Source organism: Sinohyriopsis cumingii, chromosome 5 (assembly GCF_028554795.1).
Source record: "Sinohyriopsis cumingii isolate HCF-2022 chromosome 5, ASM2855479v2, whole genome shotgun sequence".
Lineage (NCBI taxonomy): Eukaryota > Metazoa > Mollusca > Bivalvia > Unionida > Unionidae > Sinohyriopsis > Sinohyriopsis cumingii.
The window spans coordinates 50752047-50778610 of NC_142965.1; the positions used below are offsets into that span (position 1 = coordinate 50752047).

Here is a 26564-nt window from a genome sequence, read left to right on the forward strand (position 1 = left end):
TGTGCTGAAAAATGGTGTTAAACACCACAACAAAACCAACAACAACCTACTTAGGGCTGATATTCCTGTCTACCTGCATTTACCACTGTTGTGACCTACTACATTTTGCCTTTTGTATGATGAAACGTGGGACCAGCTAGGTTACAGACAGCACCATGTGCATTTTCAGGTTACTGGTCCTGTGAGCTTGCAGCATTTTTGGTTGATTTTACATGCTGCTTGAGACATACTCAAGTTATCAAGCCACAATTTCCTGTTTATTTATTTTCACATATCTGATGAAAAACATAGCAACTGTGGTTTAAATATGTAAACTAGTGTCTAATTATTTTCAATGTCTTACGGTACCACTCCCAATTCAAGCCAGTAAGCGTCAATTCTTTTTCTTCAAACAAATTCTTTAATAACAACAAGTTAGAAATTACAAACTGAATTCATCCTGTGAAAAACTTTACAATCCACACGACTGATACAACACATTATATCAAAATGCCATGGTATCTTGGGTCTTAAAGTTTGTGATCAGCGAATAAGTAAATACAAAAGTGACCTTCAAGATATTATATGTCTACTGGTATTTTTTATTCTTTGCTCTGCAATAAAATGCATTTAATTTCCATATTAAATCAGATGACTGCGGGAAATGATCAATAAACAGATGCCATGTAGATGTCATAATCTTGGGAACTTGATGTATATGTTGTAAATCAATTTGAAAATGGATGCTACTTCAATGGCACCCATACTGCCAACTGTGCTGTCCACTGCAAATGGACGACCAACATGGGCATGAAAGTACATGTCAACCTCAGACTGTTTAAACAACTCCAAATCATGTAAAACAAAGTTTTCAAATCAACACCTGTCAATTGTGAAAGCCACAAAAAGAACAAAAATCATCCATACTTTACATTTTGACTCTTTTGCTACAACAGATTCAATCTCTTGCAGGTTCTTGACAAATATGGTACTCATGTGATCTGACTCTTTATAACATCACTGAACAGTACAACATGACAAACTAGTTAACTGATTTTTTCAGAATGATACTAACTTTAAGAAGATATAGATTCTGTTTGAGAAAATGGGGCAAGGCCATTAAAATACCAAAAACTTCTAATATGACAATGCCATGGAACCCATGACATTGTAGGAAGCTAACATACAAACTTTTGCTTAGGTAGTCCTATAATGAACCATATCCAAATTATTTACCAAAAATAAAAGGTATATTTTTTTCTATCAAAGTTTATTTCAGTCTCACCACAAGAATGGATTTTTCAGCATTATACTTATGTTTCACTAAAGTTGCAAAATTATTTCTGGATCATGAAAAAGTGCAGTTGTTTCATTATCAAAATTTACTTTGCTTAACTGATTATTTCTTTCCAATTCCTGAATGATAAAGTTTGTTAAAAATATCTCTGGAATTTAAATATATTGCAAGATAGACGGATTAACTACAAACAAGTCCTATCTTTGCAAATTTCCTAAGAAATTACCTTAAAATATAGATAACATTAAAAAAAATTCACGTATAATTAACCCAATTTCATTTTACCTACCTGTGATGATATTAAGCAGACAACTGGTGTGTTGGTCAGTTGTTGACACACATGAGATCCAGCTCATGAATTCAGGAATCTCATCCACAGTTATCCCATTCAATACAGGAATCACTCCTATTTTGTCCTTCTGGATGCTGTCGGTCAGGGCCATGATGCACTTAGGCTTTAAAAGCATGTCGTTAAAGGACTCTTTAGATAGAATGAAGATTTTCCAGCGTGCTCTTTCCAGGAATTTAAAATGAGGTTCACCTGGCCTGCCAGACTCTATGCTGATGTTTCTCCTTCTCAAAGCATTTTCAATTTCTAGAGCAATTGTTTGATCCTCCTGAATTTTTTGTGCAATTTTTTCATCCTTCTGAACATGTTCATTAAAGACTATTGCTGCATCAAACTGGTAACTCTGTTCAGCAAGGGCAGCATGTGGAGTCATGGCAGACTGCAGTAAAGGAGTAAAAGGAGTATGTATGTATGCATGTATGTATGTATGTATGTATATATATATATATATATATATATATATATATATATATATATATATATATATATATATATATTGTTATGTATATCTGATTTAATATGTATTTATTTTAATTTGTTTGTCAGTTTTAAATTTTTTATTCTATTATAAGCTATTATAATGTAAAATTTATTCACTGGAGATGATATTTTCCAGAAAATTGGTTGACCTGAATCATTCTTTTCATAAACACCAGGTGTTGATCTAAATTCTGACCTTGATTCAAAATTAGTAAACAAAGTTCTATTTTATTTTAAAATGATTGGTTGTTTCCAAGGTCATGATTGGATTACATTTATGATGTAAATAACTTTTTTTTATTTTTTTTTATTTCTTAGAGAAAATTATTGGTCTAATCAAGGCCATATTCTGTGTACATGATATAAACATGATCACATGACCCCCCCCTTTCTGATTTCACAACTTGGGGGAATTTTGAAACTGCGTCTTATGAAACAATATAACCTTTGTTTTGGGAGAGATTTCTCAGTTTTCGGGCTTTTACACTTGGTATCAAGTTGTTTTCTTTGTTGTTGCCAGATTTTGAGTTAATTATCTTCAGACCATTTGGATTTCAAAAGGATTAATTCTTTATTCTCTGGAAATATTTGAAGAGTGCTTACACAAATTTTGGAAAGACATTGTTTACAAGTTTAATTTCCAATACCGGAATGCCATTATTTGTATTTCTACAAAGAACTGTAGATAAGCACAGTACTGACTACAGCATATGTCACTGTCATCCATCTTGGATTTTACATTAGGATTCGAATTTGAAATTATTAGAACATTTATTACTAGGACTTTTGTAATTTAATTCGTGGATTATTCTTAGATTATTTTTGGATTTGATTCTTGAAACCGTAAGGTCTTCTCCTTTTTTCATTTTTACTGAATTTTCCAGGAAAATAAATTGTTTGTTAAATTTTGAAAAGCTTGTTGTTTTCACTCTTTCTGTGTTACTGTTTATTTGAGCCTAGACATGTAACAATATATCCCAATATAAATAAATATGCATATTACACACATTCAAGGTCAATGATTTCATTAAAAAAAATTCATTCCCATTTAACACCTGACTAAGAGACACCCAACCCAAATCAGGATGAAAAATGTAATTTATTAAAACAAGCACTGGAAACCACGCAACCATGATGCATGCGGCAACAAACTTACTAGGTCCTGTTTAGTTTTTACAGCACCCAAAAAGTGTTTGACAACAAACAATGAGTGGAAAATGTAATGGATCATAGCATGCACTGCATTTTTTATAGGAAGTCATGATACGTATTATTTCATGACAGTGAAGCCCAACTGTTGAACGTTAACAAATTTTCATATCTCCCCCCAAACTAGGGCAATAAATTGTTTATTATATTAAATTATACATGACTAGGAAACATGATCAGGTGAGGCACAATCATGCATGTGACACATGGTGTTTTGTTCCCTGATACATGACATTATGGGTGCCAATTATTAATGCGGTTACTTTTTATAAGGTATAATAAATAATATAAAGCATAAATAAGCTATATCAGAGTGGTGCAGGGTACAGTCCCATGGACCAAATGTGGCCAGTGGGGAATAGTTTTGTGGTCAGTTATAAAATTATTGTAAGAGTACTATAACAAATATCATGTATGATCCACAAACCTTACAGTTTTGGTCCAAGTGGCCCATAGTGTTGAAGATATTTGACCACCATGAAGATATTGGACCACCTTGAAGATGTTGGACCACCTTGAAGATGTTGGACCACCTTGACCACGTTGAGCTATACAGCTTATACTCCTCCTAGTCTGAGTTTCCTCCAACCCTTGCCACCCCATTTTATATATTTGGACATTTATATTGGGGTGTAGGGTCATCGTCCACTGCCTATCGAAAAGTTGGAATTCACCACCACCATTTGGTGTCGGCATAGGGTAGCCACTTACATGCCAGCCTAGCAAACTTTAACGACCTTTCATATAGAGATATACCTGTATGAAATCGATAGGAATGTTTTTTTTTCTCAGAAATTGAGAGTATAGCATTCATTATGTCTTTAATCCACTGACAGACTAGCCGAAACTATAGCGTTGATGAAATTTGACCTGGAACTTGTCATTTGCATTCATAGTCACATGACTACACAAATCTTGCGATCTACATGTCAATAACAACAGAGTTCAAGAAGTCACATGATATCAACAATAAACCATTTCTACTGTTGCTGCAAGAAAATATATCGTACATATCAATGGAAGTCATGTAATATTTATAGAAATAAAAGAACATAAACTTCTCAAAATATTTATTCTGAAAACAATGACCAGAAACCCGTTAATGTTGCAGTAACTTGGGAAAAAAACAGATTTACCAAGCGGAGAGCACAGGTCAATGATACCAACATAGTCATGTGATACCAACAAATTAAATTGCTGACACTTGCTAAGTACTGGATGAATCTGGTTTTCTCCACCTTGCTGCGATACAGACAAATTTCTGATCATTGTTCGCATAATCAATATGTTGAAAATTAAGTGTGCATTATATTTAATACAAACATTACATGACTTTTAATATTTTCGAATTCTATGTACAAAAACTTTGGAAACGGTTTACTGTTGATATCACGTGACTATTGAACCTCTGATGTCATTGACATGTAGGTTGCAAGATTTGTGTAGTCATGTGACATGGAATGCAAAAAATTAGTTCCAGGTCAAATTTCATAAACGCTAAAGTTTTGGCTAGTCTGTCAGCTGATTAAAGATATAACAAATGCTATACTCACAATGTCTGAGAAAATAAATCATATTACTGTCAATTTCATTCAGGTATATCTCAATGAAAGGTTGTTAAAGTTTGCTAGACTGGGTAGTAAGCGGCTACCCTAAGCCGGCACCAAATGGCGACGGCGAATTCCAACTTTTCAATAGGCAGTGGACTCTGACCTTACACCCCAACATGAATGTCCAAATATCAAAAATGGGGTGGCAAGGGTCAGAGGAAACTCGGACTATACTCCTCCATGATGTATTTAATAAATAACCAGCCATGGCGTGCAGTACAAATACACTTCATGAGATGATCCTATATCCATGTATTAGATACCGTCATGCACTGACTGGATGATGCCATGAACATGCAGGACCAACCAGTTTGTTTAAAATACAAGTCATATGGGCATTCGTTACCAGCTATAGGTGTCATTTTTAGAATTTTATTAGATGTGCCTTTAAATGGAAAATATTCACGTTAAATTCTTCTTCATCAATAAATATTCCATGGAGGATCAATTAATAAATGTGAGAAATACAAATTACAAAATCAAGGTCATTAAATAAACAACGTGAGCAATACAAATTACAAAATCAAGGTTAAAGTATGTCAACACTACTAGACGAGGCAAACAAAACTGATCTAATATTAACTAGACTGAATCCACTGCTATCACTGTGAAAGCACTGCTTGGAACAGAATCTGAACTACCCCATCACTGGTAATGATTAAACCGTACATCAGCTTTTTTTGACTCAATTCAGCGCCAGTCTGCCACTGTACAAAGTCCATAGAGATTGATAATTTTCATCTAGATGTTTTGTGATGACAACCATGGTGCAGATTTCACAATAATCAGGAATAAACAGACTCTGGTAAAATCACTTTAGAATTAAATTTCAGAACAGCAATTAATATTTTATTTAAGGTCAGTAAAGGCACCTAAATGACTACGTTGGGATACAAGTAACATAATGCCACAGTTGGTCTATCACATTACAGCATAATGTGCAATCATGCCACTTCATATAATGCATAGGATGGTCAATTCAATCATAAAATTGTAAGAAAAAGATTTCTCTTCCCACAATTTATAATCATTTTAATTTTGCAATACAATTTATTATTGAACAATTCTGACTGTTATGAACTGATTGCATTTTCTGGCATGTGGCTGACTATAAACAGTCATGTAATACTGACCAGGAGATATTGACACATCATTAAATTCTGAGGAATACTTTTGGTTCCAATCCGTTTCTGGTGTTTTTCTAATCAAGCTTTGCCTTTATCAGGTCCTGACAACATCACAACAACAAAGACAACACTCCCTCCCCCCTGGCAACTTAGCATGAATTTGGCATACCAAGACAACTCTAATTATAGGTTCAAACTGCATATTTTTTCTGCACCTGAACACTCACCCCTGCAACCAAACAATGCACCTGGCATACTTGATGAGAAAATGTACCTTTATTAACTTACAAATTTTTTGCTTTGGCATTGTTTTCAATCTACTTTTATTTCAGGTCATGGTCAAATCAAGTGGATCAGAGATCAGTAAGCAATCACGGTAACCCTCTTTAACCCTTGCTTTTTTTGTTACAGGCAAGGTATTTTGCCAAGGATAGTAGATACACCTGGTTCCATATGGACAATAAATAATGTGGACTGATGGACTAGGTATTTGGTTCAATCTGAACTGGCTAAAAAACTGAAAACTACATGCCTTCAAAACTCAGATGTTTTGCGAATGGAATCCTCTGATATGATGACAGAAAGGTGGAAAATTGGAACTACAAGGGCTAAAGAATCATTTTTGAGCATTTATCAAAGTATAAATTTTAACTAAACATTCAAAAGTCAACATCAAATTGTATGAACTTTACATACTTTGTGACTGATAAGGTAAAATGTACAGAGACACGCATTGTTGATCATTTCACATGTCGTCTGCAACATCACCCAAATGTACTTTGGTTTGGCCCACAATATCCAGCAGTGCAAATATTATAATCTATCATTAAAACTTACTCCTGTATTCATGCCCTGTGTTCCAGATATATCCTTCTTGATTTGATTCAAAATGATATCTGCAAGTGTTCCCTCTGGAATGCATAAGAAAGGATACAATACAGAAACCTATTAAAGAACACACAAATATAGAAACATATTGAAACAACATGGAAAACCCTGTTACAACCTTCTTTCTCTACATGTATACATCACAGATTTTATAATATTCTGACCAATTGTTGCTTCATTTCATTATCAAAGTTTTAAAAGAAAACAAAAACTCTTATTATGTACATATATAATATTTTTGATGTTTACACAGACTGTTAGTCTTTTGATATAGATGCATATTATCTGCCTGGAGTCTTATACTGGTATACCACAAGCTGTAGGCATAGTGATGTATATTTAATCCAAGTGGGTGACAAGCACTTGTATCATCCACCTATTTTCCTATATGACCACTTAGTCACATTGCAAAATATTGATATTTTTAATATGAATATATTTATAAACCTCATCTATAATGCATGTAATATCACACATTAAACATATACACTAATGATGCCACTCTATTAAACAGTGTTTTCCTTTACTCTCAACTGTGCTTAAGAGATCCCTATATTTTTAATTTGATCCCCCGTTTTGATATCAATTTTTTTTTTTACTCAGAACCTCAGTTGTCATACCAAGGGGAGCTTTACCTCATAATCTTGCACCCCTAGGGGATACACTGTAAATGTCTCTTTCACAATGTTAATAGCTGTATTTTAACAATGCAATATATAAAAAATAACAGTAGACATCAATAAAATAAAACATGAAAATAAAATGTGGGTGCTTGTAAATAAAACTATCAATACATGTGACAGCCCTAGACAGTCCACACTGCAAAAGGAAATAATTTGACATCTGGTTACATTCATCATGTGATATAGTGAAACCCATCAAAACCGAAAACCCTTGGGAACCATCATTTTTGGTCATTTTGAAAAACTTTCATTTTACTGGGGTTTTTGCTGATGTGAAAAGAAGTCTTTCATTGTGCTTATGTGATGAAAGAGAGAAAATGTAATTATGAGTGCATCAGTCTCTGTGTGTGTTATGAGTTTCACAAAATTAAGAAAGCTGCCATTTTTTAAAAACAAAAAATAAACGTACATGTAACAAATAAAGAACTAGCTGAACAATATGCATTACTTATGAAAATTATACCATGTCAAATGAATAAATACAGTTGTTCCACATAGAAATATAGTCCTTATCACAAGAAACACCAGATAAATGATACTTTTATTACTACAAAACCATTAGAATTAGGAATGATACTCGACAATGTATAAATACTCTATATGATTCATAATGTTCACAGCTCAAGAGAATTGCTTGAAGGTGTGGAGCATTGTGGTTTTTTTTCTATTTTTAACTGATGCTGATTGTGTTAATGATTCCATTTCTTGTGCCAAAGTGAAATAAAGCTCTTCCTTGGCAATTACTAAATATTTTAATCAGGGTATAAGATCTAAAACTACAGAGTAAGTTATTGAGTAAAATGGACCTTTTGAATAATGCTTTGTCAGTCTATATCAGCAAAACATAAAACAGAAGCCATGTGCCTGGTAAATAAAGTCCAATATTCAATTTTTAAAAAAAAACAATGTCCTACTGATCATGTATGCAGACGAAAAGTATTAGTCTTAATTATGTGATTAAGACTATATCTTTTGTACGTTGCAAAGATTTGAGAGATTAGCCTTTTTGTCATCCCTAATCTGTTTTAGCACGCGTAACAAGTATTGTTTTAACCTCACATGCCCTAGAGACATTTTCATGTTTTTGTCTCACAGATCAACCCACTACAGTACTTGTTAACCATAATTAATCTATTCCAGTAAGTCAGGAATTGAAAAGCAAAAATATATTTCCAAGTTTGAATTTTGGGATCAAAATTGTAAACAGTTGTATTATTAAATACGGGTTACATTAAAACAAAGCTGTATACCAAAGTCATCAACAAGACTCTTAATCTGCAAGTTACAAAGTCGTCTAGAAATTATAAAATGGGGGATGTCATGTGGGTTTTGGAATATGGATCAAAAGATCAAGATTACAGGAAAAAATACAAACTTTACAAAAACACAGCTATCTCAATCAATAACAGAAAAAAATACATGTGACTGATGCCTTGGAAACCTATAGTGAAATAGATTGTGTGCTACTTGTTTAAACATTATTCAAAGAACTACCAAATATAAAGAAAATATTAATGCAAAACCACTACTTGAAGCATTGTCCACAACACAAGTCACCAATTATATCTTCAGATATATATTATTCCCATTATATGCCATCAAATAGGCACTTGTCTTGCTATAACATCAATTATTGCTGGTAATTTTTAAAAAACAAAAATCCACACCAGATTTCTATAAAGAATTCTTAGAAGGCACAGAATTTACATTTAATGTTCCACAAGCCTTAAGTTTAACTATGAATATAAATAAATCAACTTCTGAAAAAGATGGTGAAAATTGTTCCCTCACAAGCAGCCAAAATCTCCAGATTTTAAGTACACTAATGTCAGCATTTTTTTTAAATGACAAAGGAAAATGTGCTCATTAAAAGTAGTGCAATCTCATATTTACATATCTGAAACTTGCTGAAACTGTTAGGAGTATCAATCTACCTTCCTTAAAATGAGTATGAGTATCAGTCTACCTTCCTTAAAATGAGTATGAGTATCAGTCTACCTTCCTTAAAATGAGTATGAGTATCAATCTGCCTTCCTTAAAATGAGTATGAACATTAATCTACCTGCCCTGAAATGAGTATGAACATTAATCTACCTGCCTTGAAATGAGTATGAACATTAATCTACCTGCCTTGAAATGAGTATGAACATTAATCTACCTGCCTTGAAATGAGTATAAGTATTAATCTACCTGCCCTGGAAATGAGAATCAGTATTAATCTACCTGCCCTGAAATGGGTACAAGTATTAATCTACCTGCCTGGAAATCAGTACGAGTATTAATCTACCTGCCATGGAAATTAGTACAAGTATTAATCTACCAGCCCTGAAATGAGTATGAATATTAATCTAACTGCCCTGAAATGAGTAAGAATATCAATCAACCTGCCTTGAAATGAGTATGAATATTAATCTACCTGCCCTGAAATGAGTATCAGTATTAATCTACCTGCCTGGAAATGAGTATGAGTAATAATCTACCTGCCCTGGAAATGAGAATGAGTATTAATCTACCTTCCCTGAAATGGGTATAAGTATTAATCTACCTGCCATGGAAATTAGTACAAGTATTAATCTACCAGCCCTGAAATGAGTAGGAATATTAATCTACCTGCCCTGATATGAGTATAATTATTAATCTAAATTCCCTAAAAGGAGTACAAGTATTAATCTATATGCCCTGAAATGAGCATGAGTATTAATCTACCTGTCCTGAAATAAGTATGAGTATCAATCTGCCCTGAAATAAGTATGATTATTACTCTACCTTCCATAAAAGGGGTACAAGTATTAATCTCCCTGTCCTGAAATAAGTATGAGTATGTGTATCAATCTGCCCTGAAATGAGTATCATTATTACTCTACCTTCCCTGAAATAGGTACTAATCTACCTGTCCTGAAATGAGTATGAGTACCAATCTGCCCTGAAAGGAGTATGATTACTACTCTACCTTCCCTAAAATGAGTATGAGTATTAACCAACCTGCCCTGAAATAATTATGAGTATCAATCTACCTGCCCTGAAATGGGTATAAGTAGCAATCTAAACTGAAATGTTAAAAGTCATTTCTCTATTAGGATCTGAATGCATGTAAGTGAAGATTAACCTACCTTAAAATTATACATTTTCATGCATTTTATGATCTATAACTAATAAAAGATGTTTCAATCATTTGTCATGTTAACTTCCTGCCCTTCTGTCTTGAAAGTGACACACATGAGACTACATATCAAATAAAGACATGCAACCTATTTGAAATTCTTTATGTCCAAGTGATTGCATCTACTCAAGATATAGCGGGTGAACATCATGGAACTCAAGCATAGCAATACACACACTGAAATGGTCACATTAAGCTTGGGACAGACCAGCTGAAAACTGATTAAACCAGATTATTTTCCAACGTAACTACAAATCAGTTTTTTTTAGTGTCTCAGGTGGAACAACATGTATCTTTTACCTTTGTATTTAATGACATGGAATGTGTCTTTACAGTTCTCATGTACACGATGCGTAAGCACACTCTGCAGTGTCCACAAAAATCTGTCAACTTCAAAGGGGAGGTCCACATCTACTATTTTTGATGCATGCATCATAGAAATAGTGTTCAGGACGTATGGAATTTCTGCCACAAAGTAGTATACCTGTAAAACAACAAAGACATAATTCATCTAATCAATTTGTTATGGATCTTTATGTAGATTTTCATTACATTTTTAAAAAAAAATGCAAATCCACTAATTATTGACCTGCTACAAGTAAATCCCTTGTACTATTTTCCTTATATCAGATTAATAAAAAAAGAAGTACACTGCATGGAACATACAGTTATTCCCATTAAAGTCAATGTAATATTGGCACTTTTTGTGAATACTAAGTATAATGGATAAATAAAGACCAATATTGTAAATTGCAATACAAATGTTCCTTCATAAATATCAATTTATAGGTCATACATTTAATACAATATTTGTTGTCTTTCCCTTAGTGTTTCGTAGGCTTTATTTGTGTCTCAGTATTATTTATTCCTCTCTCTCTTTCTCTCTCTGGATGAGTACATGATGTGCACAAAACATCCAACAGTCCAATATCAGGTACTATCTAATTTCAGATCTAGCCGCTCCTGTATTCTAAGTGAGGCAATCATCATGCCTGTCAAAAAACAGTTTGAAAACTTTGATCGTACTGATGAAATGCACAAATGCATAGCCTATCGTGTGCTGAAAAATGGCGTTAAAACCAACAACAACAACCACTTTCATGCAAAGTTTCTACTTTTTTGAATTGTAACTCATCTAATCAATTTGAAAACTATGCTACTAGTGTGTTGCACGTTGAAATGTTACATTAAATTCTCATTTATGGTTAATGCTTGTTCCACTCCAGGTTAAAAAATAACCAGCAATCAGAAACCAATGTAGCTTATTCTCTGCATGACAACAGGATATATTGGCAGAGCAACTGAGAGACTTCAGGGGAAAGTCATAAGATGTGGTAAGTACTTAAGCAGAGATGCCGTCAGGGTGCTAATTGTACAAAATTTGTACATATGAAAATGTGCTCTGCGAAGTATACAATTTTTATTTAACCATTCTTGTCGTGACATGAATGGTAGAAAGGCCCATGGATATCATAATATGTAATCAGTGGCAGGTCAGTGAAAATCCAATAATTAACCTTTAATTTTGATAAGTTTCCCATGAAACATCAAAAGAATCATTTCACCACCATCTTGCTCTCTTTCCATTCTTTATCTTTTGAAAATTTTATCATTTTCTCTTTAAAAATAAAGAAATTAGGACGAGTTTGAAATAAGTACTCATCTGTTTTCAGTCACTACGACTGTCCATTGCAGCCGGGTCAGTGACCTGCGAATGAATGATATTGAAGCTTCACATTTCTTAAACAACAGACAATTTGATTTGCTCTGTGCATGGAGGTGTGTTAGTTTTAATGGAAACAATTTGTACAACTCTTTAAGATTATGTTAATAAAAACGTTGTTGTTTCTAAACTTTAATTGGGGATGTGACTTTACTGGGAATATGCAATACATGTTTCACAATAAATTAACATAACCATGAATAATCAATCTGAATAAATATTCTTCTATTTTGTGTTATTTTATTGATATTTACTGTCAATTTAATTAATATAATCAGTTATTCATTAGTTTATACAGTAGTCACCCTCTTGAATGGCCCCCCTGACCAGCGGCCACCCGCTCCTTACGGCCAGAATCCGTTGGCACTGACAAGTTTGTGTTCAAAAGAACCCCTCACGAAAGGCCACCCGGCTAACGCGACCAGCATATTAGTGCAATAATATAAAATTTACCCCTCACAAGCGGCCACATTTTATTTTAATATGTATCCAGAACCAGTATTTCTGTTTCCTGATGTCAGGTTTTCGTTACTGAAAGAAGTGTTGACTAAAGTACATGTACCACAAAGGTTAATATTATATCATTTATGCCTCAAGAAAAGCCACATTTATTCCATAAAGCCAAGAAAGACTCAAATTTTAATCCATAAAAAAAGGGTAAGTACATGTAATCCAATTAGCCTTACTGCTGTGTTATCATAAGATGTCTGGTTTAGTCACTCTGATAATTGTTAAGATTACAATTATTGAACAGTAGTAATGGCTGAGAAGTGGCAGCATTGATGTACAATACACAGTTCAGCAGGAAAATGGTTTGATAGCCTTTATGGCTTCCCTTAGTAAGATGTTGAGCTTGTTCACTTTGATAATTAGTGGCTATTACTACTGACAATAATTGTCAAAATTACAAATCCTAACAGCCGTGAGGTCAAATCTGCGTGATGTTAATGGTACATATTAAAGCCGTTTTGGCTTCTCTCACTTAGTGTAAAGAAATGTATAAAAACAATAGGGTACCAGACTGCAACTAACGAATCACATGACAAGATCACTTCCTTTAAAAACACATGGCAATTTGTTTAGATGCATAAAAAAATTGTTTTATCAGTATTGTAGTTGGCAACATAAATAACTTGCTGCAAAAAGATCAACATGTCATCGAGGAAAAGAAAAATTCTCAGTTTCGAAGAGAAAGTGAAAGTAATTCAACTGACTGAGAGGTGGGGGGGGTCTAGGATCCTTGCAGAAAACTAATGTCGGAAAGACTCAGATAAACAATATCGTGAAAGATAAGAAAACAATTCTGCAGAAGTGGGAAGGTGAAATGGATGGGGAAAGGAAGATTGTTTGAGCCAGGATATGCTTGTATCCTGATTTGAATGACAAGAAAAAGCATCAATTTTGTCAGTTGAATTGGGATATGACTTTACTGCAAGTAACGGATGGTTGCACAGATTTAAAGTGCGACACAATATTAAGTGTTCTGTCCTTAGTGGAGAATCAGCTGATGTTAATAATGAAGTTGTCGAAGATTGGAAAAAAAGACAAAACGATATATGCAGGGGATATGACAACAAGGATATTTTTAATTGTGATGAGACTGGTTTGTTTTTTAGACTGTTACTAACAAAGTGACATGATTTGATCTGTAACATAATTATAAAGACAGTTTTAAAACTATATCAATGGTTATTCATAACATTCTTTTGAAAATGATGAAACAGTTTGTTTTACATTTATTTCACAACATGCATGTGATTTTTTAATGAAAATATTAAATGTTTAAGAATTAAATGTACTTGTGACTTTCTTCATATGTATTTACTATTCACATTTGCCATTCTCCCTAGAAAGGCCACCCTCATTATACGGCCACTTCCTTGCTGCAATAGGGGTGGCCTTATAAGAGGGAGACTACTGTAGTTTTAAAACCCGGTATATATACCAATTTCAGTATTTGAAGGTTTGATGGCATTTTGCAGCCCCCCACCCCTCTGCTTTTATCTAAATTCACGGTAATAATACGTGTTAGCAAGCATTACTGGTTTATTAATGAAGTTTTAGTGAGTATGATATAAACAAAATTGAAAACGTCATTGTATTTAGAGCAATTACAATTATAATAATTATAAGGACTTGGCATTTCTTCCCAACCCTGTCCCTAATTTTTGCTTAAATTGCTAAAATAATGTTAAAGCCCTTATGAAAATGAAGAAACATATGAATATCGACATAAATTTTATACATTCATAAATTCATTTATTGACAAAACTCAAAGGACACTTTAAACATGTTAATGGTAAAAATTTATATTTACTAATTCCATACAGGTGAACTAATTTTTCAGCTAAATTATCATTCAGATATGTATGCACAACTATTGTTGCTAGAGGGTGATATTCGGTTTGAAGACTCGTGTCATCCAATTCCAAACTGGCCATTTCAGTCTTTGGAAAATTTGCTCACACTTGATCCACCTATGTCATCTGGAACTTTGGATTATTTTAAGAATCTCACAACAGGACAATTTCTTTGCCTTGTCCATACTGCCAAAATCTTTGAAGCCTATAGCCTCACTGTCAAGAAAAAATCTACTTGTGGGTCATTATGGTATGAAATTAAAACAATATCGCTTTGTCATTTTACAAATTCTCTGATAGAAGGCATGGCTCCTCATGCTTTGTACAACAGGCGTCACAAGCATTTCACAGAAATACAGAAGAGGATACTATGATTTCGTTTTTAAATTCGAAAATAGTGCTTCCAAGAAAGAAGAATGTCCATTAAGATTTCAGGAAGGGAAGGTCGAGAGGGATGCTAAAATTAAAAAACATCGGCTAATGCGAGTGGAACATGAACGAAAACAGAAGGAGCAAATTTTAGAAGCAAGAACACACTTGTGTAGAGACCACAGAGCTTTGAAAAATATGAACAAATGACAACAATTGGACCAAATTCGAATGTGGAGGTCAGTCAGTAGATTGTGTCATGTTGAAAATCTTGATTGCATGAAAGGATTTACTAGTATGTCAAGGTCCCAACAAATTTCATGCATGAAGCAAATTATAATTCAGAATTAAAAGTTAGACCTGAACACACTGGGAAATATCGATGGTGTAAATCCTGCAGGTGAAAGTGACTAAGTTCATCTGATGAGGAGACATTAAATAAGTCACAACCTCTTGTGTTAAAATCATCCAAGTACCACAGTGCATGTAAAGTTAGTAAAAAAGATTCAGAGCATGAGTGGCACTCATCAGAGACATTAGACATGTCACAACCTCTTGTGTCGAAATCATCTAAGTAGCACACTGCATGTAAAGTTGGTGAGACAATTTAAAAGCATTTGTGGAATTTTTCAGATGAGGAGCCATTAGACATGAGAAAAATCCTGAAACTTTCAGTCAGATAATGTGTAAGGCCATGTATTGTTACACTTGTCTGTCAATTTATCTTACATTGGTCATGTTTTGTTTTAGGCTTTTTCAGGCACTGAGCTTTTATCTTTCTAGTTTGACACTGTATCAGATATTAAGCAAGACTGGTATCTGGACAGCTATTCTTTTTTGTTGTTGTATTTTTAATCTTTATTATTCTAGAAAATTGTCTTTCTGTTTTTGTAAAATATTTCACAAAATGCTGCAATGTATATTATTTAGTACACATTTTCTAAACTGAACCGAGTGAACTGGAACATGCATCTTTTTATGCTTGTATTAAGAAAAATAAGTATTTTGGTTTTTATTATTCAAAACAATATTTAAATTTCGAGATCCAGATTCTTTTGGATTATCTCCCCTTAAAAGTCTGAGAAAACTGAAATCATTTTTCAGTTAAATTTATAGGAAATGTAGATATTTTTGAAACATGTTTTTGGTGTTTTATTATTTAGGCCACCTGTAGATCACTTTGAAATAGTGTTTACTTTCATTAACAGGGTCTTTCTATTTTCTGGTGATGGACTCTTGGACCAAAATTTTTATGCAAAGAAAAATGCATAATGTGGCATTTTTAAGACCATTGTGTCTATTTGTTTGCAATGCTGTACATCATAAAAGTAGTTTTTCCTTTAGTATTGTATGCAGAGATGAAACTGTTTAAAGATAACATACAAAGGTGTGACAAATAGCAAAATATTTTAGTTCATGAACATGAGAAAATGCAGTATGTTTGAAAGATTTTGTCATTTTTCAGAATTTTAACAGTTTGTTGGAGCGATCAAAACTGCTTAAATACAAACAGCGGCACAAATGGACAACATCAAAAGTCTAAAAAGAAACTGTATGAAGCAATACACTTCAGATGCTAATGAACAGAGCAACAACAACACCCTGTGTGATAAAAAAAAATAGCAAATAAAATTTAGGGCAATTTTGGGCCAATGGAAATTGGAGTCAGTGTTTGTGACCTTCTTAAGTCACTAGCTCTGGGCCTATATGTGAAAAAAAAATTCTTTGAGCAACAGTATGTAAGCAGTCATCCCAAAAATCAAAGAAAAAGATTCTAGTGGAACCCTAACAACATTTTAATGATCTGATAAAACAAATGTTGTCTTACCGAATATTCAGCTCTAATATTCAATCAAAGGTAAATAAAATAGGGTTCAATCAAAGGTAAATAAGATGGGGTTCAATCAAAGGTAAACAAGATGGGGTTCAATCAAAGGTAAATAAAATAGGGTTCAATCAAAGGTAAATAAGATGGGGTTCAATCAAAGGTAAATAAGATGGGGTTCAATCAAAGGTAAATAAAATAGGGTTCAATCAAAGGTAAATAAGATGGGGTTCAATCAAAGGTAAACAAGATGGGGTTCAATCAAAGGTAAACAAGATGGGGTTCAATCAAAGGTAAACAAGATGGGGTTCAATCAAAGGTAAATAAAATAGGGTTCAATCAAAGGTAAATAAAATAGGGTTCAATCAAAGGTAAATAAGATGGGGTTCAATCAAAGGTAAATAAGATGGGGTTCAATCAAAGGTAAATAAAATAGGGTTCAATCAAAGGTAAATAAAATAGGGTTCAATCAAAGGTAAATAAAATAGGGTTCAATCAAAGGTAAATAAAATAGGGTTCAATCAAAGGTAAATAATACACGGTCAACAAGATGAATAAAAAGTTGTTAATGATGACTGTCTTGGTCTTTTAGGCTCTAATCATGTCTTTCCAAAATTATCAGCCATCTGGCTTACCTAACCAACTCTTCTTAAAAGACTCATTTTGTTATAATAGAGAGATAGAGAAAGCTGAAATACTCATTCCAACCTATAATGATTGAAGATGTTGTATTTATATATAGTATAATCTTACCGTTTCTCCCTCAGTAATACTGTAAATGTTCACCCACTGATCTCTTTTCTTCCCAGCATGTATAACTGTATCCACTAAAATCTTTTCCACATGTGAAATTTGTGCACCGCTACAAATGTCACTGACTCTACAATCTGAGGGTATGAGAATGAAGAACCTGGTAGAAGTCGTAGCAAGCTTTTGGTTCCCAGACTGATGGTTTTCAAGAACACATCTAAGCTCTGTTTAAGTAAAGTATATCTGTACGTAATGGCAGTATGTACTGTTAAACAATCAAAACATTTAATGCTGAATCCACTAAACAATAAAATAAGTAAATAAAGACACAACCTAGAAATCACATGAAAACACGATCATTTAAATTAAATTGATACCAGTAACGGGGCTTTAAAAATCTACTGGAATAATGTCTGGGACAAAATCATATTTGGCTCCGGCAAGCTCAAGGTTCTTGCCCATGAACAAGTAAACAATGCTTTATGTTCTTGAGATTTTACATTATCTTGCCACAGTACATTTATCAGTGCCTTTGGTAACCATTTATTGCATTTTTCCATTATTTAACTGACAAGTTTCTTTCATCCTTTATTTGACATCATATCCTGTCAATTTTCCATCTTGAAGTCAATGGCAACTATTCCAAACAACTTTTGACATATGGAGAATAAATAATTATATTTTACTGGTAATATTTGTACATATACAGGATTGGGTAACTCTTACATCCTAACCTATCCATGATCAGAGAGAGCCTGATGACTGAGAACAATCAGCTCGTCAAAAATCAATTTTATTTATGACAGGATGACTGACAGATAATAATTAATTAACTTTAAAGGCTTCTTTCACAGGTAAGTTTGGAAATGAGAGGCATCGATAATCTCTGATGATTAGTTACCCACAAGTAAATTTCATTAAAATCATAAATGATGTACCAATAACGTAGCACCCACATGAGATGTTTATCATCTATTATTGCTTACATCCTAATTACAGGGGGCTGATGCAAAGTATTTGGCAAATGAATAAATATACCATTTTGATGCATGTCACTGATTTCAAGGTGATGTGTGAAAATGTAAACAGGCATGTGTTGATACAACACCTCCCCCCCAAAAACATACTAATCATAAATTCACTTCACTAAGTTATGGATTTTCTTACTGGATTGGTATTAAAACTATATGAGAATTTTCAGTGGAAATGTAAATGATGAAATAAAAACAAAATTTAAATTTAAAATTTAGTTTACATGGTTATTTTTTTTAGTTGTTTAATTTGTTCAGCTAACCTAACATCTTTCTGTCAATATATTTCCAAAACCCTTATCTACCAATCCAAACAACATGCATATAATTCCAAATGTTACAAAGTGACCACATTTTCTACAATGTGATTGTATATGAACAGTCATGTGACCCTTGGAATTTTTACACAATGGTAAAATTCCAAAGACTCATTTCAGTTCCAATCAGTTTCTAGTGCACTTTAGATGAAGCTTTGCTTATCTACCAATCCATACAAGTATCTACATGCATATAATTCTAAATGTTACGAAGTGACCACATTTTCTGCAATGTGATTGCATATGAACAGTCATGTGACCCTTGGAACTTTTACATGCTGGTAAATTCCAAAGACTCATTTCAGTTCCAATCAGTTTCTAGTGCACTTTAGATGAAGCTTTGCCTATACCAACTCCTTATACCATGAAAATATCACCAACTGTTCCAATTTTATTACTTTTCTGGGCCTATCAATGGCTTGTTTAAATTTGAGATCCCGACATCATCAACTGTCCTAATTTTATTACTTTTCAGGGCCTATCAACGTCTTGTTTTGAGATCCTGACATCATCAACTGGTCAATAGCATTCATTAATTGATTAAGAAATGTATGAAAAAAATAGATTTCAGTAAGTACTAAAATTCAAATCAAAGAAAACACAACAAAAATGGGAAATGAAACTAATGCCATATATGACTCAAATTTGTGGCCCTGGAATGAGTATTAACTATGCAAGCCGAGTCACTCTTCACCTTTTGGTTTTCATTAGCATTTTATTTGCAGGAAACCCACAACAGATATTAACGAGATGGCAAAGGCAATGTAAAAACTTTATTATTATAACATGCAGTTCTGAATTATTTTGTTAATAAGAATATAAATCTTATTCTTGAAACTGCATTTTAAAAAATCTTAAAAAATGCACATCTTTAAATATAATTTTTTTTTAAAAAAGTTTGAAAATAAAATTGAAAAATATATGAGAGGTATAATTTTGTCATAATTTTTGTGTGTTGTTATTGTGGTCAATATGTGTTTGAAAGTAATTATATCTATTACAGTTTCAAATATTACTATAATAAACTATCAACTTAAAGACTGTCCGCGTGATTTCTTGTGTGCATCCTTTTTAATTTTGTCATATTTCGATTTGTTTTTGTTTTTTCTACAACAGATATATTTTCATTTTCATGTGTGTGTGGAAGTTATTTGGAATTGATTTTCCTTGCTGTATGTAGTGTCTCAACCAGAATCTAAAAGTGGGGTTAACCAAGGATTCTTTTAAAGTTTTGACTACTGATAAAAAACTTTTGCACCATGAAAACTTTCACAAGGTAGAATGCTAAAAATTAAGTATTTTGGACAGTATGACTATCTGTATTTTTTTAAAAATATAAATAAAAGACAGTATGGTTGTTTATATGAATCCATTTGGTAGGTTTGCACGTTTTAAAAGTTTTGTTCTTTAGATGAATCCATTTGGTAGGTTATGCACATTTTAAAAGACAGTTTTGTTCTTTGCATGAATTTACAAACTGACCTCATCAGTATAAAAGCACCTTTCTGAGACTGAGTTTTACATTATAACATGTCACATTCTTTGTAATGACAAATTATACGTTAAGAAAAAAATTCTTTTGCAATAACTTAGGTTACAGACATTCATGTTGATTGGTCTATATATAACTGCAGGTTGTTGTTGTTGTTGTTCTAGGGTTTAACGCCATTTTTCAGCACAAGATAGGCAATACATGGCAGCCAGTATAACTGGTGGAGAAAGAACCCTGGAAAACCCAGGGAAGAGCCACCGACTCACGAGAAGCTACTGGCAGGCTTTCCCATGTACCCACGCTAGCCAAGCCTTGGACTCGACCTCACGCAGACAGAGGTGAGATGGCAGTGATCCGGAACAGTAAATGCTTTAGACCACTCGGCCACTTGGGGTCCTTAAATGCAGGTAAGAATTACAATGATGATGTGATATGGGGGTTTACAAATATTTTTTTACCAGATCTATCAGAAAATGTTTCGGAGACAGGCTGATCTGATTTTTTTCCATTGCTATTGATATTGCTAGCCATTTTATTTGGTTCATGCAAGTTTATTTTTTTTACTGTAATGCAAATGTTTCTGTGGTCCTTCTATGACAGAAATGATATTTTATCACTGATCTTTTATGTTTGTAAAATTAAGAGAAATGTGGATAGTAATGTTTTACTGCTTCTTCAAACTTTGCCGACTAACACAGACAAAGTTTAAGTAATTAAAATTATACAATTTCTTTTGTTGCAGAATAGTTTTCAGACCCGGAATATATACAGTTGCTGTATTTGATATAATCCATTTAGTCAGTGTTGCTTCTAATTGGATGTGGACATTTTATTGCCATTTGTGATGTTTTACCCCAACCCCTTGTATTATACATGTATTTATAAGTCTGTAAGTGGAGCCAGGTAAGCTTTGTTTTCCAAGTACCTAAGTTGGCTGATCCTCTTACGTAACCCAGTCTTTGTTTGAGCTCTTGAGTGGAAATCTGGCGGGAATCTTTGTACATGGGAACACGTGACGTAGACAACTTCAAAGAGCCGGAAGCCGACAATGGTAGGCTGGACAGTACATGGGGACACACAGACTGACATTTTTATGATTGACAGTTCGATCAAATGACCAGAGTCCGTCGCCATCCAATCGGGATGCGTTGTAGGTGGGACTTGATTCGAGAAACTGGCATAAGACTTGTACAAGCCTGAAATTCGTCAGTTGGTGTTTAAGAGTCGCAGTGACACACACCCCGTTAGCCATTCGTAAAAATTGGCGGAATTTAGGAAATTCATGAAATAGCTTCGATCAGGAAGCTTTCGGGGGATGAAAGAATTTCAGAGAATTTCGGGGGACGAGAGAAGTTCAGAGAATTTCGGGTGACGGTGAGAGATACTGAGTGAATTTCGGGTGACCTCAAGGGATACCGTCAAGGGTTCCGGATACTAGAAGAGGAACCGGAAGTCAAGATAACGACAAGGAACAAGGATTATAGAAGAGGAAGCGGAAGTGGAGATCATGAAAGGAGAGAAAGACAAGGGAACGAAGAGATTTAGATGAGTAGCACTCAAGAAGGGAAAAATCTCCTCACACTGTGAACTTAAATGATGATCAAAGGGATCATTGGGTGAAAGAGAGACATTGATTACTTTAAATTCTTTTAAATTTCATTTATTAAATTGTTATTGTTTAAATTTCATCTTTGTATTTCTTTTAATTTAACTGTCGGCATTGCTGACTGGGGGCTCGTAGCCATAAATATATTTAGTCAATAAATAATATAGTGTCCAGAATTAACCTTCTGAATAAGGACCAGGGGAACTTCTCATAACTCGTTAAAGTCGATAAGAAGAACCCCACCCCTAGACAACCAGGACACCCCCACAGTGGGCGCTTCGTCCGGGATATGAATTAGACATATATATATTATTTTGGGACTTAAAGTTATTGGTAGAAGTATTAGTGAACAGTGTGAGATATTTTCCATTCTTTGTATTTGAAATTTTGTGATTTTCTCATCTTGTATTTTATTGTCATATGTGCAGGCTTTGTAGATCTTCCATTCATAGCAGTACGTGTGAGGCAGATATCGAACAAATATCTTACCTGAACGAAACTAGTTGTTGTCGACAGGTAAGTATTTAAACTGGTATTACAAATATCTGTATATTGTTTGAATTTTGAGACAAGGTATCACTTTACATTAGTATAATGGCTACCGAACGACAAATGATAAAGGAATACCGCGCCATGGGGTCGGAAGATCTGGGATACGAGGGAGATCGCCTGGCAACCTTTATAGAAGAAAGGATCAAGGAATGGAAGGCCGAAAAAGCAGCGGAAAGAGAAGCCCAGAGAGAACTAGCCAAGATAGCAGCGGACCAAGAGCTAGCCAAGATAGCAGCGGACCAAGAGCTAGCCAAGATAGCAGCGGACCAAGAGTTAGCCAAGATAGCAGCGGACCGAGACGCCCAGAAAGAGCTGGAGCTAGCCAGACTCGCTCACACTCTGGAGATGGAAAGGGTCAGAGTTGAAGCTAGGACCAACGGACGGGACGACGCCAGTACAAGCTCTGGAACAACCGGCCGACCTTTCATCGACCACCGGATAGTCCAGATCAACATGTCACGCTTCAATGATAGGGAGGAGGCTATTGACGATTTTCTCGTCCAGTTTGAGAAACTCGCATGCGCTCATCAGGTCCCTGAACAGCACTGGGCCATTAATGTCTCAGCCTTTTTGCAAGGTGCAGCTCGGGAAGTCTACCACGGCTTAACTGCAGAAGAGGCTGATGACTACACTGCCCTCAAGAAGGCGCTTCTCTGCCATTACCGGCTGACCGCCGAGACTTACCGGAAACTTTTCCGGGACTCGGTGAAAAAGGTAACAGAGACCCACTCTCAATTCCACAACCGTGTTCGAGGTTTATTTGAGAAGTGGATGAAAATGGCCGAAGTCGAACGCACGTACGAAGGGCTACGCGAGGTAATACTCAAGGAACATGTCCTGGGTACTTACCGTCGCGAGTTGACAGTTTTCTTAGCAGAAAGAGAACACCGGACGCTCGAAGAGATCGCTAACATGGCGGAGCGATACGAGCAGGCGCACTCGAAGAGTGGAGGTTCCGGGGTTGCTGACCGACCCCGACCCTCTGAGTCGCGTCGTATGGGGGAGGTTGAGCCGGCTGTCCGTAACCGTCAGGGCGACAGGAAGGTCGGAGGGGCACCTACAGGTAGGGCTGCCGCCTATCGACCTGGACAGGCCTCACCCACGAAACCAGGACTTGCAAGTCGGCGAGGGCCGCCGACATGTTTTAATTGCAAGCGCCTGGGGCATTTTGCCAGGGACTGTCCCAAGGGCAGGCAGACCCAGGTGAATGTCGTAGCTAAGAAGGAATGTGTGCCGGAAGCGAGTCGCAACCCAGCCAACCTTGCGGCCTCAACTGTCAATGGTGAAGGCGCCACCATCTTGTATGACACTGGGTGTAGCGTCCCCGCGCTTGTCGACAAGAAATATGTCAAGCCGGAGGACTATACAGGGGAGGTGATAGAAGTTCAGTACGCGAACTGTGCGCGTGACTCATTACCAGTAGCTGTCATTGACCTCGATTCACCATACGTGAAGGGGAAAATTGAAGCTGCTTGCTTGGAGGGGCTATCACATGACGTCATATTGGGTTGCCGTTATGTGTTACCCCAGCCGAACCCCAAAACCTGCACACCTATGCCAGTGAGTGCTGTTGAAACCAGGGCCATGAGTCGACAGCCGAAACAAAAGCCAATCCAATTTACATCGACACCGGTTAGTAATGTTATTCCAGCGGAGTTAAGGAAGCTGCAACAGGAGGACGCAACTCTGGCGCAGTTGCACAAACACGCAGAAGCGGGAACAGAAAGGGAAACTCCGAACGGCGCGGTGAAGTTTGTCTACAAGAAGGGAATCTTGTATCGCCACGCCAGGAAACACAACGAACACTTCAAGCAAGTCGTCGTGCCAAAGGAAAAGCGTTGCGAAGTACTGAAACTTGCACACGAGAGTCTAATGGGTGGACACATGGGAATTGCTAAGACGCGTGACCGTCTTGTAAAAGAGTTTTACTGGCCAGGGGTCCAGGGAGACGTAAAACGGTTCTGTCTCTCCTGTGACAAATGCCAGAGAATGGCACCGAAAACGGATCAGCGACCCATCCCTTTGGGGAGTACGCCCCTTATCGATGAACCATTTAGACGTGTTGCCATGGATTTAATCGGACCGATAAAACCCGCGTCTGCGCACGGAAATCGATATATTTTAACGGTTGTCGGTTATGCTACACGCTATCTGGAGGCCGTTGCGTTGCATAACATTGACACGGAAACCGTCGCAGAAGCTCTGTTTGCGATCTGGTCAAGAGTCGGAGTGCCCGACGAGATCTTGACCGATCAAGGAACACAATTTATGAGTCGTGTGATGGCGGAGGTGAATCGTCTCATGTCGATTAAACACCTCACGACTACACCGTATCACCCCCAATGTAACGGATAGGTCGAACGGTTTAATGGGACCTTGAAAAACACGCTCAAGAAATTGTGCGAAGGCCGCCCCAAGGATTGGGACCGGTATATTCCGGCCATGCTTTTTGCATACCGGGAAGTACCGCAAGCAAGTTTGGGGTTCTCTCCCTTTGAACTCTTGTACGGGAGAACCGTACGCGGCCCAATCGCCGTACTGAGACAGCTGTGGACAGACGACCACGCTGTAGAGGAAGTACGCACTACCTACCAGTACGTCGCGGACTTGCGCAACAAACTGGAAGAGGTTTGTTCTCTCGTGCAAGAAAATCTCAAACGAGCTAAGGCGCAACAGGCGAAAAATTACAATAAGCGCGCAAAACCACGTCAGTTTGAGGTAGGGGACAAAGTGTTGTTGTTGTTGCCCCAGGAACACAACAAGTTACAAGTTTCCTGGAGGGGTCCATACGTCGTCACCAAGAAGGTCGGAGGTCAAACCTACCGGATACAGCTACCGACGAAAGAGAAATTGTACCATGCCAATTTGCTCAAGAGGTACCGGGAAAGGGAGACCGCCAGCAATTTTGTTGTCGCAGCGATAGTCACCGAGGATATCGAAGGCGATACGGAAGGTGCTAACACTGTCCCGAGCTGTCCATTAACGAGGGCCGAGACTCCGTCGGACGTGGAGTGTGACCCCATGTTAACTGAAGGGCAGCGGAACGAGATAGAGACCTTGCTGGCCGGATATTCCGACGTGCTAACAGAAAAACCCGGGAGGACGACGCTTGTCGAGTTCGGGTTAAAGATGGTTGACGACCGACCAGTTCAGCGTAAACCCTACCCCTTGCCCCACGCGAAACGACAAGTTGTAAGGGAAGAAATCGAGCAGATGATTGCTCTGGGAATAATCGAACCTGCCGACTCTCCGTACAGCTCACCAGTAGTCTTAGTGCAGAAGAAGGACGGCACCCATCGGTTCTGCGTCGACTACCGGAAGCTGAATCAGGTGACAGAATTTCAAGTTGAAATGCTACCTGACCCCGAACATATCTTCGCTTCGGTCTCGAAAGCGAAATATTTTTGCAAACTGGATTTGTCCAAGGGGTATTGGCAAATTCCGGTAAGGAAAGAAGACCGACCGAAGCTTGCTTTTGCTACTCCCGACGGGACATACCAATGGTTGGTGATGCCGTTCGGGGTACAAAACGCGCCCAGCGTCTTTACCAGAATGATGCGGAAGTTGTTGGAGCCCTTGCGCGATAGGGGTGTCCACAACTTCATGGATGACCTCTTGTTAGCTACAGAGACATGGGGTGAACACCTCGCTCTGTTAGCTGACGTTTTGGAGCGGCTACGTCAGGAGGGCTTGACAGCCCGCCCTTCCAAATGTCACCTTGGTTTCAGGACATTAAACTATTTAGGACATACCCTGA

General features: G+C 36.2%; 1 protein-coding gene across 1 annotated transcript in view; it reads right to left on the reverse strand.

The window, feature by feature from the left end:
* Window positions 1–26564, reverse strand: part of LOC149799146 (uncharacterized) — a 72498-nt gene that overhangs the window by 25515 nt on the left and 20419 nt on the right. Inside the window, exons 4-7 of the mRNA XM_089958259.1 lie at window positions 17813–18033; window positions 11083–11266; window positions 6889–6962; window positions 1566–2004 (exon numbers count right to left, since the gene is read on the reverse strand). Of these exons, the coding sequence (XP_089814385.1) occupies window positions 1566–2004; window positions 6889–6962; window positions 11083–11266; window positions 17813–18033 (918 nt within the window). The remainder of the gene's footprint in view (window positions 1–1565; window positions 2005–6888; window positions 6963–11082; window positions 11267–17812; window positions 18034–26564) is intronic.